General features: G+C 46.3%; 1 protein-coding gene across 7 annotated transcripts in view; it reads right to left on the reverse strand.

The window, feature by feature from the left end:
- The window catches only part of ANK1 (ankyrin 1), a gene marked incomplete at its 5' end in the record, with an annotated part of 55,080 nt that extends 46,480 nt beyond the window's left edge, over positions 1-8,600 (reverse strand). For all 7 annotated transcript variants that reach the window (XM_079328799.1, XM_079328795.1, XM_079328806.1 and 4 more), the window contains one exon: positions 8,460-8,600. In XM_079328799.1, the coding sequence (XP_079184925.1) occupies positions 8,460-8,585 (126 nt within the window). The remainder of the gene's footprint in view (positions 1-8,459) is intronic.
- Between the last annotated feature and the right edge of the window lie 8,019 nt (positions 8,601-16,619).

Genomic DNA, 16,619 nt, shown 5'->3' on the forward strand with positions numbered 1-16,619 from the left:
TTAAAAAGCAGTTTTGTTGATACAATACTGGTGGGCAACAGATATTTTATCCTTTGGCTCTGCGATACTGCAGCTCCTCTTACTGCAATCTCAGCCATTTGACAGCAGGCTGACAGGAGGCATTTTTCCTCATGCTCCCAGGAAGGGGCCAGCCTGCTGACCATCGTGCTGCTCTTTACCAGGAGCACATTGCTGTGCATCAGTGCAGTGGCACGTCCAAGCTGCGTGAAAAGGGAGCTGCCATGCTACGCTCCACTGAGCAATTCTTGCTTGGGCCAAACCTACTGTCACTGTGAGATAAGATGATTCTGCCAGGAAAAGAGCTGAAGAATGAAAAACATGGAGAATAAAAGCCTTAAAGACAAATACTGATCCCATGCAGGCATCTCCTAGCACTGAACCACCCCTCTTCATGCCAAATTCAGTGTCCCACAAATGCAACTTCTCCTTCAGCATTAAAGATGGGAAGAACTATAACACTCCCCACTGCAGCAAAGGCAACTCTAACATCAAAATTCTGGAAGATTTATCTTTCTTAGAACTCTAGCACACCACTGCCTCCTTGTAGTCCATTCCATGTTCCCACTGTCAGTCTGAGTACTTTCATTCACCACAAGGGAAATAGAGAGGGGAGAAAAATAAAAAATCACTCAAAAATAAGAGAAACTCCTTGCAGAGATTCACAAGTCAAGAATGCTGGATTATTGAAGTATAGCATCTTATTTAAGGACACAATTATAATCAAGTCCATGGAAAGCATTTAAATAGAATATAATTGATTCAAATAGCAGTGTGAGAACTTACAAGATGTGTAAGTATGGTTATAGCATACAGTAAAGGCTCACACTTCAGTCAGCAGCAAAATACAGCTGATTTCCAGGTAGACCAAAGAAAGAGCTTTTACTCCCCTCCACATTCAGATCAACAGAACCAAGAGCTTAGTACACAGGCAAGTATATTGTTAAAGCTGAATGTGTTTCACTCACCCAATCCCTGTCTGACACACCCACCAAACAGCATATCCTCATAGTATTTATCTTATGCCTTGGTGCTGTAATCAGCAAATCCTGGGAAAGACACAATTCCTAATTCCAAGCATGGCCTCATGAACGTATTCAACACACTGCATTTCCTGCAGAGTAACTGGACACCTTAGTTTGCTGGAGAAATGACACTGTAAGAAGGTGACAATATTTATTATTTCTTTGCAAACATTATCATACTGGTTAAAAATCAAACGTAGTTTACATTCTGCAAAGGAATATAATATTCTGTAAAGGGTTTCAGCGCGCTGTTCTCTACATGTCCCATGTAAAAGTTCCAACCTAGGCACACAAACACACCCTACAAAGCCTCCAAAGTGCTGTCCTCACAGAGCAGTGACAGACCACAGCCTTCACTTCTGCTTGCTGTCCTGCTGGAGCAACTTTCCTCTTAGACAGGAATGCTCCTGTGGCCTGGCCACACTGCACAAACGCGTGCTCTCTCCTTCCTTCCTCATCTCTGGGTAAATACAGAAACCTCGTCTGTTTTCTGAATGCTCTCCTGATACTGTGTTCTCTCCTTCCGCCTCCCAAGACACTTCAGTGAATACCTGCTGCTTTGTGTCTGCTGCACATTTTTCACTGATGATGCAACATTTTGAAGCCATAGATTTAACAAAGTCCCCTACACTTGCAGCCCCTACACAGAGATGTATGGCTCTGGCTTAAAGTTTCAACCAGTCAGCAAAATCCAATTTGTAAATAGAAAGGGATCTTGAATTTTTGCTGCTGCTTGCAGAGTTGAGGCTCAAAACATGACATAATCATTTTGTGAAAGAAAATGTGAATTTCAGATGTTCTGTCATGCTGAGAAGTGCCCTTAGAGAGAAGAGACATCTGGAACTTCACCTAGGAAGCTGCCCTCTACCCATGGAGGGTTTTAACAAGGCTGGTCTATTCAGTCCAGGGCTAGCGCTTTCAGAATCTGCCCTCCTGGCATTTTGGGAGCTGGAGGCGAGGATTGCAAGAAGGATGTAAGCAGGCCAGGGAGCCCAGAAACCTCTGCCAGCCTTGATCCATCCTTCCACCTTACCACCGGTGATGCTGCACCTCTCCAGACCACCACAGAGAGGTCACATTTCAGAAGAACCTTGACACACTTAGACAAAACAAATTAGCATAATTCAGACCAAACTTCTAATTTTAGCAGTCTGTAAATATGCTTTCCTTTGAGCTCAGATCTAGCTTTCTGAACCTCAGCTTCACCACACTGCAGGTGCTTCCCACAGTGGATAGACTGAGCCCACCAGGCTGTCACATGCAGGACCTTTGTGAAGGCTTTGTCCTCTCTCAGCCTCCTGCAAGCATTTGCTGTGGGCAGGGCTCACCCCTGCATTCAGCCTGTGCCTCCTGAGGCAGAGGTCCTGGCCGAGGTGCCAGGCACAGAGGACAGGGCACAGCCTGAAAGAACTTGCCCCTGGAACAGATTTCTGAATGCCACAAGGTTTCAGATACTGCTCAGCTCATTTCAGCACAGTGGGCTCACCAAGCACATACAGATGCTGTTATTACCTGAATAATTTAAGAGCCTGCAGAGCAGCAGTGCAGAGCATCCCCCCAGTGCTTTCTGCCAGCAGCAGATCCCTGCAGCAGGGGATTCTGCTCCTACCCAACATCCCTGTCATCCAGAAGCCCACACTGCGCTCCTGTTCACCCCAGCCCATCACGGGGAAAGGACACGGAGCCACTCACACTCTGCAGGCAGCACTGTCCTTTCTCCTGCTGCTGAGCTCCAGCTTGCAGGTAAGATAGCAGCACAGCTCCCAGCAGCTGCTGAGGACCCAGGTGGCTGCCAGCCAGCCACGCCATGTCTCTGGCAGGATCTACTGCAACTGAAGGCAAGAATCGCAGTAGCCTAATCCAGTGATGGCCAGATATCCATGGGAGCAGGACACAGGGGAGCTCAGAAAGTCCAGTTATCATGGGGATGTTCTGAGCTACCTGCAGCTGGGAATCCTTTGGCCTGCTTTAGTCCATCACTCTTTTCTCTGCATCCTCTGTAAGCCCAGCACGACCTGAAGGCTGCTGCAAAGAAGCAGCCATTTGCAGGCAAACAGAGAACAGACCCGGTGGCTGCTCTTTGGCAGCACTCCAGCAGCGATTTCTCACCCCAGTTTCTCATGTACTTCTTGCATAATTCTGACAAAGGTGTCTTGATTTTCCATCTCAGAATCCTAAGCTCAGGCCACCCTGATACACCCTCTCAGTGAACAGTCTTGGAGTGACCTCTTTTTCTTGTCACACAACAAGCACAAGCATGGTCACCCTACATGACTGTTTAACTGTCCTTCTAAGGAGTCATCTGTAATTGCCCTCTATCGATTGTGGCTGTTGGTCCAAACCCTTCCTGACTTGTTCTATTACCACATTTCCCTAGCTTCCAAAGGATGGGAAAATGAATCCACGTAAAAGTGTTCTCATTGGCATCCTGCACAGACATTATCTCAGTGCTGCCTCTCCCCAGTCACCTCACATGCCTCAGCCTGGAGTTTCTTCTGACAGTTGTTATCAGTCATTTAATTGCCCGCATTTATCCCTTATCCATGCTTGAATATAGCAAGGGGGTCACTTAATCCTCTGTCCTCCCTTACCTCTTTCACACCATTTCACTCCAGCTGGGGCAAGAGCTCTGTCTCTGCCAAACAGAAACACCTTGCTCTCACTTTTCCACAAAATTCCAACCCACTCTCACAAATTTCTTGTCTCCCTTCTCCAAAGCACCCTCCCAGCCTCTACTGGCAGGTGTTTCAGTGTGCAATCCTGAGCACTAGAACATTTCTTGCTGCAGCATGCAGAAGCAATCCAGCACTAAGGATGGGTGCCAGACTCTAATGTGGAGATCCACGAGCCCTTAGGCAGCTCTGCACACTGTTTTCAGGAAACTATCAACTAGAAAATTGGCAAGGAGTTTTGTGCAGGGATTTTTTATTAGGAATCACTTATTATTCAAGAGTGCATTATAGGAGATGCTCTAAAAATCCATGACGAAAGACTCTTACCCTTGAACATTGCAAGACAAAGAGAGCAGACAGAAATGAAAGAGAAAAGAAGTTTGTTCCTCATTGTACCTTCCTTGCCCTCTCCACCCCGGTAAGAAAAGAAAAGAAAAGGAAAGAAAAGGAAGGGAAAGAAAAGGGAAAAGAAAAGGAAAGAAAAGGAAAGGAAAGAAAAGGAAGGGAAAGAAAAGGGAAAAGAAAAGGAAAGAAAAGGAAAGGAAAGAAAAGGGAAAAGAAAAGAAAAGAAAAGGAGAAGAGAAAAGAAAAAGAAAAGAAAAGAAAAGAAGAAAGAAAAGAAAAGAAAAGAAAAGAAAAGAAAAGAAAAAAGAAAGAAAAGAAAAGAAAGAAAAGAAAAGAAAGAAAGAAAAGAAAAGAAAAGAAAAGAAAAGAAAAGAAAAGAAAAGAAAAGAAAAGAAAAGAAAAGAAAGAAAAAGAAAGAAAAAAAGAAAGAAAAAAAAGAAAAGAAAAGAAAAGAAAAGAAAAGAAAAGAAAAGAAAAGAAAAGAAAAGAAAAAAGAAAAGACAAAATAGTGGTAAACTCAGCCAGCTTTGTTCATTTGTTCTTTAGATGCCCAAGCAAAGCTTGCTCTGAATATACTAAGAGGATGTACTGCATATTTCATGCTCATAATTTAAACACTGGTAGGAATCATCACCAGAATTTTCGTTCAAGCTTTTGGTTATGTTGTTCAATACCGTAGCCCAGGTATGCTGCACACAGACTGAGGATGCTTTCACATGTGCACTTGACAAATTCTTTGGACGTTATTGGCACTGCTGCTGTTACTGAAGCCCTCTTGCTATTTGCTGCAGAGCATTCTTGCTATAGACATTTTAGAGGTTCCAGCCTCCTGCTCCATGAATTCTGTATGCCCACTGGGAAGCATAGCTGGAACCTGCATCTCTGTAGAGAGGCAGATGAAGGTGTCTGCCCCTGTTTATGCTTGACTAAATATTTGACTGGATTTAATACCAGAATATGTACACTTCAATAGGAAGAAAGATTTTCATAGAAGTACTAACTTTTATTAGTCTCAGTCAAAGGATGTCAGGTTACAATGCCACTAGCATTGACTGTGGGGCTCCTGGTACAGCTGCAAGCCTGTAGATGTGTGTTTGAGACAAAGGGCAAGGCAAGTGCTCTGGGCACCAGTTTGGAGAGTTTGGACCCTTTCTAACAACCCATTTGGTGAGCTCTGCCAGTGCTTCCAGAATTCCTGGCAAGGGATTTGGTCTATTTTCTATCTTTAATACATAACTACAATAAGTCACAGGCAACTCAAAAAGAACTCAGTAACTGTGTTCACATTACAAGCTACAGAGCTGCCTCATAAACAGTGTCAAAAGATCACTTGTCCACTCTTCCAATGTGTTTTGCTGCTGCTCACTGACCCTGGCAAAGACAGGACTGTGCCTTTGAAGGGCTCTGCCTGATTTCCAGTGAGGGCTTCCTGCTGAGGCAGCCTTACCACATCTGCAGGGAAAGGAAGGAAGTGTTTTTGACTATGACTGCCTCTAAAACCACAAAAAAGAGACATATAGCTGCATCCAAAGCACGGATATCTTTCCTGTCAATCACTACTTCCCTGTAAGTGCAGTTGGCACCATCAGAAACTCCACATGCAGTCCTGCAGCAATGACAGAACAGCTCTGGTCCCCTATAAACTGCACATCTAAGGAAAATGCACAGATATTTGAAGCTAGGATCCTGCAGCAGGAACAGCAAGAAGCCAACCCAGATGATGCTTGGCACATTTTCTGATAGGAGTGAACTTCTGTTAATTCACACTCTCTTTCACTCATGTCTGCTCTCTGTCACACCTTCCTGTCTGCAGGGCATCACCAGAAGTCACTAACACATCAAGCCACAGCCCTGGTAAGTCTTCACAGTTCAGCACTTGCATGAAAGGTGGGAACACACAGGACTATTGAGACTTGTTCTCTGGGGCAATCCTGAGAGTGACACAAGCTGCAGAGCACACAGGGCAGGAACACTTCAGGACATGCCTGGCTGCTCCATGTGGCAGCTCTGCCCAAAGAAGTGTGCCTGGGCTTGGCAGGGAGCATGGATGAGTGTGACAAGGCAAGGCACTGTTCCTTAAATTCTTGATGCATCCCCTGACAAGTGAAAGCTCTGCTGTCATCATCTTGAGTTACAAAGGCTGGTGGCAAGGAATATTGGAGGACCCACAAGGTTACACACCTGGACTGTCCTTGTGCCAAGAGACAAATGAGAGGTAGAGAACACAAAAATGGACAATACAAGGTCAGTCAGCATGCACTTAATACAAAACCCAAGAAATTGCTGTGGAAACTGGAAAGCAACAAATACAATCACGGTCCAAGGAGAAGGTTTTTGGGCAACACAGCATTAAATAACAGAACTCACTGCCTCCAAGTATCACAGAATACAAGGTTCTTGCAGGATACAACTGTGCACTTCAAGGGACACATACAAGCACACAAAAATTCCGGGAAATGCTAATGGATACTAAACTGAAGATGTAACAGCTCATAACAGCAGCTCACATGGAATGGGATGAGAAGCTAATTCTTCTGAGGCTGCCATCTCCTTCCCTCTGGCCATCTTCTCTGCTCTGTGTCATGCTAAGACTTCCTTGGATCATAGGTCATGCCTCTACTAACTTTCATTGCAGCTATCCTTGGTGGGCTCAACCAGATATCAAGATCCCGATACCCTGCACTGAACAAACATCAAGGGAATGAACAGCCTCTGCTGTGTCTGTGTACAGAGCAAGATGCAGCTGGCAGGCACTGGCAAAGGAGCAGGAGGAGCCAGTGGCACCAAAGTGGTTTCAGTTCATTCCAACAGCCAGGGCAAGGGCCTTTGGCAGGGACGCAACACGAGTCCCACGCAGGCTCACAGGGCACTAGCAGGCACTGACCAAGGCAAACCAAACCCCCACAACTGCTGCAGCAAAACATGAGAGATTCCAGCACATCCTGGTAGGCCTGCGCTTGCCTCTGAGGAGATTGCAAGGAAGGACACTGTCACTAGAGATGCTGAGGCTTTGGGACAGGGGCTAACAAGAGACAGCTGGCCCAATAGAAAAATGTCCTGGTTTGGGCTTCTTCACATCAGATCCCCTTTAAAGCCTTCTGGCAGTGAGAGGCAAGCTGCTCCTCCAGCTTCCAGTACAAGAGACCCTGCAGGGAGCAACCATGGAGCTGCAGGCACCGAGCAGTTTTTATCACTGCAGAAAGAGGCATCCGACACAATGGCAGTGGAATGACCCCCACACTGAACTCCCCAGCTGCTGCTGCCTGCAGACCTCACATCTCTCCTCATGTGCCCACTGATCTCCCCTTGGCGAGCTGCTCTCTGTGGACACAGACCTCTCCCAGGCTGTCCTGGCCCAGCTTGAAGAAAAGCAAGATACTCCTCAGTACTCTCAGGGCCCAGCTACCAGGATGTTCCAAGAGCAGAGCTCTGCTGTGAGGCTCCTGCTCACAGGGGCACGTGGAAGTCTCCAACTCTTTGGGTAGAGACAGAGGAGAAGCCCACCTAGGAATTCCTGTATCATAACCTCCTATGGGATGTATCCTTGATTATCCTTGGTTTCACCTCTCTCCTCACCTGCCTTTCTGCACCGGTGCATAGCAGATAGACCCTCAGACCCTGCTGTGAGAAGAAGATTCAGATTCAAGAGGTCTGCAAGAGACAGCAAAGCTATCTTAGCAATATGCCCACTTGTGCAGGAAGCTGGCAGCAAGAAAAAACTGGCAGTGACTTTCCAGAGAGGAGCTACAGCTCGAAAGAGCTGGCAGAGCCCAGGCTCCAGCATGCAGGGAAGGATGACCCACGTCCCATGCACAAATCCAGCCTGGCCCAGGAGCAGCAGGACCCACTGACCTCTGCACAAAGATACCTGCTCTGTTAGGGCTCTGCTCCTGCTATGCCCTGCCTTCAGCACTCTGGTGCAGATGAAGCAGGGGATGGAGTGGACATCAAAACTAGTCCTTCACTAGAAAAAGGGATGGGATTCTCTTGTCCTTAAGCTCTGAACACAAAAAGTGATTGTGGGAAACTGAAGTAAGCTAGAAACCAGCAATTTCATCTTAGAGATCAAATCTGTTACTGGGCTGAGTGAGTCTATTAACCTTCCTTGATAAACCCCTCAGTTCCCTTTCCCCTTCATTAGGCTTTTTTCATACTCATGCCCCCTTCCTCCCTGCCCTGGCTCTCTGCAAGCTGTCGGGGTAAACAGCAGGTTTCTGGTCCCAAGAGTTGTCCTCTGTTTGACAGACTGTTTCTGGTGCTGACTGCTCACAGGCTCATACAGGGACCAGGCTGCCCCCCTGCCATTCTCTCCCCACCTTCCAATGCCCCCAAACACAAGCAGCATCGCTGTCACAGCCCCAGCACTGGGTACAGGGCTGCGAGCCCCCATGGCACCGACCTTTTTCTTCCGGTCCCGAGAACGGTTTCTGCGCTTGCGATTGGATTCTTCCTTCTCCTTCTGCTCCTGCAGAGCCTGAGCCTCAATATCTTTGATTTTCTTCAGCTGCTTAGCTGCTTGAGCCATGGCTGGTCAGACTGCAGTCCCCTCCAGAGCTCACAGCTGCACTTTCCGTGCAGCACCCTCTGATTCCTGGCCAAGGAAGTACCTTCCCCTCACTCAAAGGCTGTCGACCCAGACGAGTGTGAAAGCAGTAACGAGAGGAAAATTGAAAGCAGTCAGTAAGCCCCAAAGGACAGTCAATGTCTCCAGGTAGTTGCTAGATGCAATCTGGGACACCTTTATAAACCATTAATAATCCCAAATCCAGAGGTTCCAGAGACTCTATGCACCATTGCAGCAGCCCCTGGCTGTGCAGGCACATCATGCAGAAGCCTTCTTGTGGGACAGGACACTGGATTGGTGCTGTGCTCTCTCCCTCAGTTTCTCCTGCAGTATAAGAAGAGATGCAGGCAGTCAGCCACAGGAAGGAAAATAACTGTCAGCAATTAATGCATGATGACAACAGAGAAGCAGTGAAAAAGGAGGCTGATGCATTTCATTTGACTCCCGAGGTCTCTGTAGCAATGCCTAAAGAACAGAACCTGCATGGATTCAGGCAGGGGCTTCAGCACTGCAGTGCTGCTGAGGCAGCCTCTCCAATTCTCCTCCTTACAGTCAGTCTCGGTGCAGCAGCCGCATCACTCCTCACTCCCTGGGCTCCGATTCCATCTTCTCTCCAAGGGAGCACCAGGGAAGGGCTGCATCGCTCAGCAGGCAGGCAGGCATCCTCTCTGCTCAGAAAACCGCCGATGCTGCAAAGGATGTGCCAAGGGCTGGAGCAAAGTGCAGCTCAGCAGCGTCCTTCCCACCCCGCACCTCCCCGCTGAGTGAGCAGCAAGAGGAGGGGAGGGATCTGAGCTGTGAACAGGAGACAGAAATGAAGGGTTCGCTCTGCTCTTCACACAGCAGCAGCAAAGTAAACCCAAGCTACCAGATCTGCCCAGCCAGGCTCCACCAGAGCTCAAACATGCTGAGGGCTCCTAGGCAAGACTCCTAGAGAGTCAGCCATCCCTTCTCGACATACAGCCCTACATTTCACCTGCAGCTGCCTTCCAAAAGCACAAACAATTCCACACTAGTGTGGAAGGGGGCCAGGATAAAACCAGGATGGGGGTTTTAGGGTGGGCTCTTCAAATGGGACCCCACTGCAGCCACTGCAGCTGCAGTTCAGGCACTTCTGAGCAAAATCTCACACTCCTAGTCTTTATTGGAGCCTTTATCAGCTTAGTTCTTGTTCAGTGGAAAAAACACTGCCTAGGTGCAAACCCATGGGCAAATCACCCATGGGAAGACTATCTGCACTGGTGGAAGCTCTGCATATGCTGCACTTTTCTGGAACCAGCTCCCCAAATTCTAGGCAGTAATGGTCCCTTAGCATCAAGAGATGGCAAAGCAGGGATTAATGTTCATTCCTCAGCAACTATCCAACAGTCACAGGATATTTAGACTGGCAAGAAGCTGAAATGCATGCTTAATTGTAAGACACTGTGGGTCACTTTCTTGATAGAGTAAGTATTCTTACATTTTTTTCCCCTTTATTTCTCTTCCCTTTGAAATTTCCCCAGTTCTGTTGCTTCATCTATAGACCAAGGAATGTGCTAAAATCAGAAAAACAGACTGGAGTATCATACAGTTCTAAAAGAATATGATGATTGATAACACAGAGAAGGTCCTAATAAAATATAAAGAATAGGAAATTATAAAATTTTACAATGTGTTTCCTAGTACAGCTTTAGTTTTGTGTATTTTACCAACATCGATAAATAATACACTCAAGTCTAGATACAGCTGCACATCTTTTTATAGCAATGTTCTGTCAATGTCTATGAAAAAAAAATCACAAAATTAAATAGAAGCTGCAGAGTTAAAATGCTCCACAGACAGAAGGGAGCTGGGAGCACAATGGAACTATCTCCCTAACTGAGCCTCCTCCACATGAGTCCTTTGCAGCCCATGTGAGGCTGAGGAAACGTTACCTTTGTTCAGCAGGCACACAGGAAGCAGTCATCAAAATTAACCATAACACACTGGAGCACCTCACTTCTAGATGCTGGGCTTTCCATCCTAAATCAGCTCTCTGCTAGTTTGCAATTCTTTCTGTGGAATTTCTTAATTTTTTAAAACAGGGAACTCAGAAATGACACCAAGTTCTACTTTATGCAACAGCCTCATTTCCCACCAGTCTGGGCATCGAGTGCCCAGTGCCAGGAGCACCCTGAGCTCCTCATGCGAGCAGCAAGGGCGTCCGAGCCTTTGCTCAGGTCCTTCCTTTCAAGGAAGGTGCCAAGGTTGAAGCAGGGTCATATTTCAGAGTCCAGACCCCCATCCCGTGCCAGGGTCTGCACACTGGTACCAGGGATGGCTGTGTTGCACCCCAGCCTTTGGCACTGGCATTCTCCTTTCCCTGCGTCATCCAGGGCAGAGCCTCCTCCTCCTCCCTGATCCCACCTCTGAACTCCCCACAGCCCGAGCAGAGCGAGCACAGGGCAGCAGCAGCAGCCAAATACCCTGGAACCCTGAGTGAGACCCTGAGGCTGGCCAAGCTCTGCATGCATGCTTCAGAGGACACTGTGGGAATGCCGTTGAGATGCCTTAGATGCTAAAAAGCAAAATTCCTGTTTGCTCTGGGAAAAAGGAACAGAGCACACCAGCTCTGGGTATGTAAACCAGGCTGTTGAGCCTAGAAGTCTCTTGGAAAGCTTTTTATTTTGTCACTGCTGCTTTTAACCTGCTAACCTATTTGCTGACTTATGCATCAGGCACTGTGTTCTTTCTTTTTCTGCACAGTGAGAAGCAAGTGAAGGGGAATTTGTGAGACTTCAGTTATCTATTTTTCTTTCTCTGTTCCAGGCAGCCTTATGCAGTGTTACAGATGCTCCAAATAAAGGGCTGGAATAAAAACCAGTAGCATTAAAGAATAGGGACACTTAATGAACTCAGAGACTAGAGTTTTAAAAGCCATCTAAGAAAGAAGTTACTCACAAACCCAGACTGGAATATACTATTCCAAGTTAACAGCACAGCTCAGAGCAGTAGGGCTCAGAAGAACTCAGAGTTTTGCAAGTGCTTTGAGTGACCATAAGGGAGACACCTTTCAGAGGAACTGCAAATCATTAACATGGGTGTAGCTAGCTGCCAAATCAGAGCCCCTCGTGCCATTGGCAGTCTATACTTCAAGTACAGACTCTTGAACTTGTTGAGTGACCATTCTTGGAGTCTGGATATGCTTAGGCACAGCTAGCCCAGTGTTCTTCAACTTTGCCTGCAGGCTTATACCTGATAAAGCCTCCAGACATTTGTTTGGATGCTTGGCTGCCATTCTCTTTAATGCACAATGAGGCATTCATTTGAACAAAAATAAATAAAATATTCTAATGATTCCACAAGGAAGCACAAACTGCCTATAGTGGGGCTTGAAGGAATCTCCCATGTACTAGCTGGCAGACAGTTCAGAAGGCAGCTCTGTACCACCACAGAATTGCATTAGGATTGTGCCCCCTTTGCTTTTGGTGTCCTCACTGGAGCAGGGGTTGGAGCAAATGACTGCCAGATGTTCTTCCCACTTCACTCACTCTGCAGTTCTGGGATACATGAAGGGACTGCACACGATAGCAGAGAAACTCAAGACTGAACGAAAGGCAATAACAGAGCACATAAAATTGTGACTGATACAGACAACACACTAAGTGAAAAAAAAGGAGAATCAGAGATAGCATATTTAAAGAAACCACCCCCCACCCCCTCCCCCCCCAAATAATCTTTCTACTCAACATAAAAATGAAATGTGGAATCCACTCCTACAGAGTGCTGTGAAAACAAAGAAATACATGAGGTAGATAAATTTGGGCAGGATAAGTCCATCACAGAACATGATGGAACTACAAGGAAAGACTGAAAGACTGAGAGAACTGAGTTTGTTCAGCCTGAAAAAGAGAAGGTCTAGTGGTGACCCAATTTCAGCCTTCCAATACCTGAAGGGAGCCTACAAGAAAGATGGAGAAGGATGTTTTACAAGAGGCTGTGGTGACAGGACAGAGGGGAATGACTTCACACTGACAGAGAATAGGTCTAATTCACATGTGAGAATAAAATTCTTTCCTGTGAAGGTGGTGAGGTACGTTGCCCCATCCCTGGAAGTGTCCAAGGCCAGGCTGGATGGAGCTTGGAGCAACCTGAGTGAAAAGTGTCCCTGTACACAGGAGGCGGCTGGAATTGGATGCTCTTTAAGGTCCCTTCCAATCCAAACTATTCTACAATTCCATTATTCTATTGTTTGGGCCCAGTCTCATTCTCTAGAGGCCCTTGAAGCACAGGTTCATTGGAATGCTGGAAATGGATGCTGTAGGGAAGATGAGATGCACAGAACTTCTCAAAATACTCTTCCTAGCTATAGCATTGGTCCTAAACCTGTGTCCCTGTGGCCCAGTGCATTACTGCATAACTAATCTTGACTTGGAAAACCTCTATACACATGAATTGTCAAATACCACAAAGTCCCTGCCTTCCCAGAAAGCAGAGCAGAGAATGAGCTAGTAAGACTTCAGATAGCCCCAGGTTCAGACTCCATCTGTAAATCAAAGGGATTATTGATCTAATGCACTTCAGGTACAGCCTGAAAGACACTGAAAGCATCATTTGCCATCCCCAGAAAAGGAAGGTGCACTTGAGCAGATTAATAGCTTTTACCAGTGCAGCTGAGAGAGATACTTGCACTTTTCTAGGGCTAGAAATGTTTCTTGCACTTTTCTAGGGCTAGAAATGTTTCCCTGTTCAAAATAATTTTCCTTATCACCTAACCTAGAGCCATATTGTATTCTTCAGACCCTGACTGTAACGCCCTTATGTGCAGCTGTACATAAACTGCCAGAGCTTCCAGACAGTGCTACCATATAACATTGCAATTCTGTTTCCTGTCTTCGTTCTGCACCAACATTTGCTGCTTGGACTCCCTGAGCCCTGTACAGAATGCGTGATGAAGGTTCTTGCAGACAGCAATCAGGTTTCCAAACAGATCAAAGTGCCTGTCTCACAGCTGGATAGACAGAGAGATGATCAAGGGTGTCTGCAATGGCCTCTAAAGACAGCGTTTTTCCAGTGCTTTCCTTTGTCCCCAGCCTTTCAGCCATCACCTGCTGACCCCATGCTGTGTATACTTAGGCACTTCTGAGCACTTTCTGAGGATCAGCTTCTGTGATTTGCTTTCATCTCAAGATCATGCTCACTAACACAATGCAAAGGAGGACAAGGACACTCCTAAAGTAACTGCAGTCTTGCCTACTTCAGACTGCAGAAGATTTTTATCAGAAGGGAACACGCAGCGACTTGACCCTGCTCCCCTGGAGAATAGCTCCTCCCAGTGGGACTGACTGGAGCCCTGCTCCAAGAAATTCGCTGACCAGTAAGAATTCAATTCTTCCTATGTGACACCGTTCTATCTTTCCCCAAGGTATCAGAGGGGATTTCATCCCTACCAAACTCTAAGTTCAGAGCTGCTGTCTTGGTACCTGCCTAGCTGCTGGGATTTGAATTGATGCTTAGCTCTCTGATGGGGAGATGCAGCATGTCAGATGAATGGTCGTTGGCATCAGTAGTAGCTGTTTCTCAAACACCTGTCTTGAATTTTGACAGTGTGATTTAAAAGTCAATTCCACTTGAAGTAGGTACCTCTGCCATACACGTAAGGCTGTTCTGAGTAGGGGCTGACACTCAGGATGTTCTCAGTCAGGAAGCATTTGGCCTGTGACTGATACCAAGCTTCTACATGCTGTCGGTGTATGGCTGGTAAAAAAGGGACTCTAAACATCTGCTGCATATAAACAAAAGCTCATTGTCTTCACCATTCATGCAGGACTCAGGACAGAAGCAGGAAATGGACTTAGTAATTTCACTTCACTCATCACATAATTTTTTTTGTCCAACAGTGATTTTTGTCTTCTTTGGAGAAGTTGTTTGAGAAACATCTGGAATTGTAGATGATCTCTTGTTGCTGTTTGTTCCTGTTGGGTAAAATGGGGAAACAGAGGATGATAGAGTTTCAGTAAACACTTTCTCCTTTAGCTGAAAGGTACCATGCGCATATATTAGCCAACGTTAGTAGAAATTGCTCAAGAATTTTATTAAACTATTTGTCACACAGCACCATATTTACCACTTTTTTGTTGTAAACAGATTATTTTTACTGTAACTCTCTGTTACCTCAATCACTGGGATTCTACTACGTGAGACAAATGACAAACATACTGACATAGTGACAACAGTCACCATCTAGAGTCCACAGGGAAAAGTATTTGGTAAAGGAGAACAAACAAATACTGACAGATGAACCCTTAGGAAAATCATGACATGAAATGATAAAGGTCAATAGAACCTCCTATAAGGAGGGAAGCACGGAAACAAATTCCTGACTCTCACTGCAAGATACTGCAGCTGTTTCAATAGATTAACCATGTAGCTGAAGTTCTGCCTTGCTCTAGGTGAAAAAATCAATGTTTGATGAAGTTGCTGAGATTCTCTGTATTTGGAGCAAAATAATTTTGTATTCAAAGCTCAACTTCAGTAATCTATTTTTAGGCAAATTATTCTGGCTGACAAGCTGTGAAGATAAAAGATGCTGCAGGCCTCACCTCAGCTGCTGTAAACTTGGTCTGTCTCAGTCAATCTGCATTTCTCTATTACTTGCAGAGATCTTGCAGAAATCGCATCCCAGCAAGGAGCTCTTTCCCTGAACTAATTGACAAAGTTCAGTTCTTTTTAGCTTTTTCTGAATTATCTCACTTTTGTAACCTTCTTAGGTCATTCTCCTTTCAGTTAGTTTCTTTCAAGAACCACTCTGGTCCCCCAGACAATAGTTTGTTGCTGTAGGTTGCATTCAAACTCTTCCCTGCTCGCTGAGAGCTGGAAGCAGACATTTTGGTTCACCTATCAACTAATTTAGAGCAAACCTGACAGTGTTGAGCAGAGCAACTCTCCCATGCCCACAGTATGACCCTGGCTGTGGCACTGGAGAACCTGCAGGAGCAGCTGTTCCCACTATGTTCTGTGGTACCAAAGGCTCTTGCTCTTCAAGACAGCCAGATTTCAATCCTGTTTTGGCTTGGAAAGTCTCTCAAAAGAAAACAACAAAAAAGACGATGACAAAAAAACCCCCAAAAATACAGCAGCAGCAACAACAAAAAAAAAAGAACCACAAACCCCTCCAACAATCCCCCTTTCCCCTCTTTAGTCATTGTCTAATGATAGGATTTGATAGTTTGTTGGACAAGATTCTAAAAAAGAGGTCACCTTTTTCATGGCTCCCAAGTGTAGTTGTCATCAAGTCAGCCCACACAAACTGAGGCTGTTTTTATGTATTAGTTTTTAATTAACAACCAGTTAACAGTGCAGCCTATTTGATCAAATAATGTTTTTTATAAAGAGCTTGCCTTCTTGAAGACAACCTGTGTGACAGCATGTCTGTGGAAAAGCCTTTGGAAGGTTCTTGTGGCCACCAGGTCTCTCCATGGCTCAGGCCAGCCCTGGGAGCACAGGAAGAGCAGCTCTGTGCTGAGCTGGCCACAGGGAACTCCAGCAGTGACCCCACTGCTGCTGGACTGTGCTTCCCTCACTGACCCCACTGCCTCTGGACTGTGCTTCCCTCACTGACCCCACTGCCTCTGGACTGTGCTTCCCTCACTGACCCCACTGCCTCTGCACTGTGCTTCCCTCACTGACCCCACTGCTGCTGGACTGTGCTTCCCTCATTGACCCCACTGCCTTTGGACTGTTTCCCTCACTGACCCCACTGCTGGACTGTGCTTCCCTCACTGACCCCACTGCCTCTGGACTGTTTCCTTCACTGACCCCACTGCTGGACTGTGCTTCCCTCACTGACCCCACTGCCTCTGGACTGTTTCCTTCACTGACCCCACTGCTGGACTGTGCTTCCCTCACTGACCCCACTGCCTCTGGATTGTGTTTCCCTCACTGACCCCACTGCTGGACTGTGCTTCCCTCACTGACCCCACTGCCTCTGGACTGTGTTTCCTTCACTGACCCCACTGCCTCTGGACTGTGTTTCCC

Source organism: Erithacus rubecula, assembly GCF_903797595.1.
Source record: "Erithacus rubecula genome assembly, chromosome: 29".
In the NCBI taxonomy this organism is placed as follows: Eukaryota; Metazoa; Chordata; class Aves; order Passeriformes; family Muscicapidae; genus Erithacus; species Erithacus rubecula.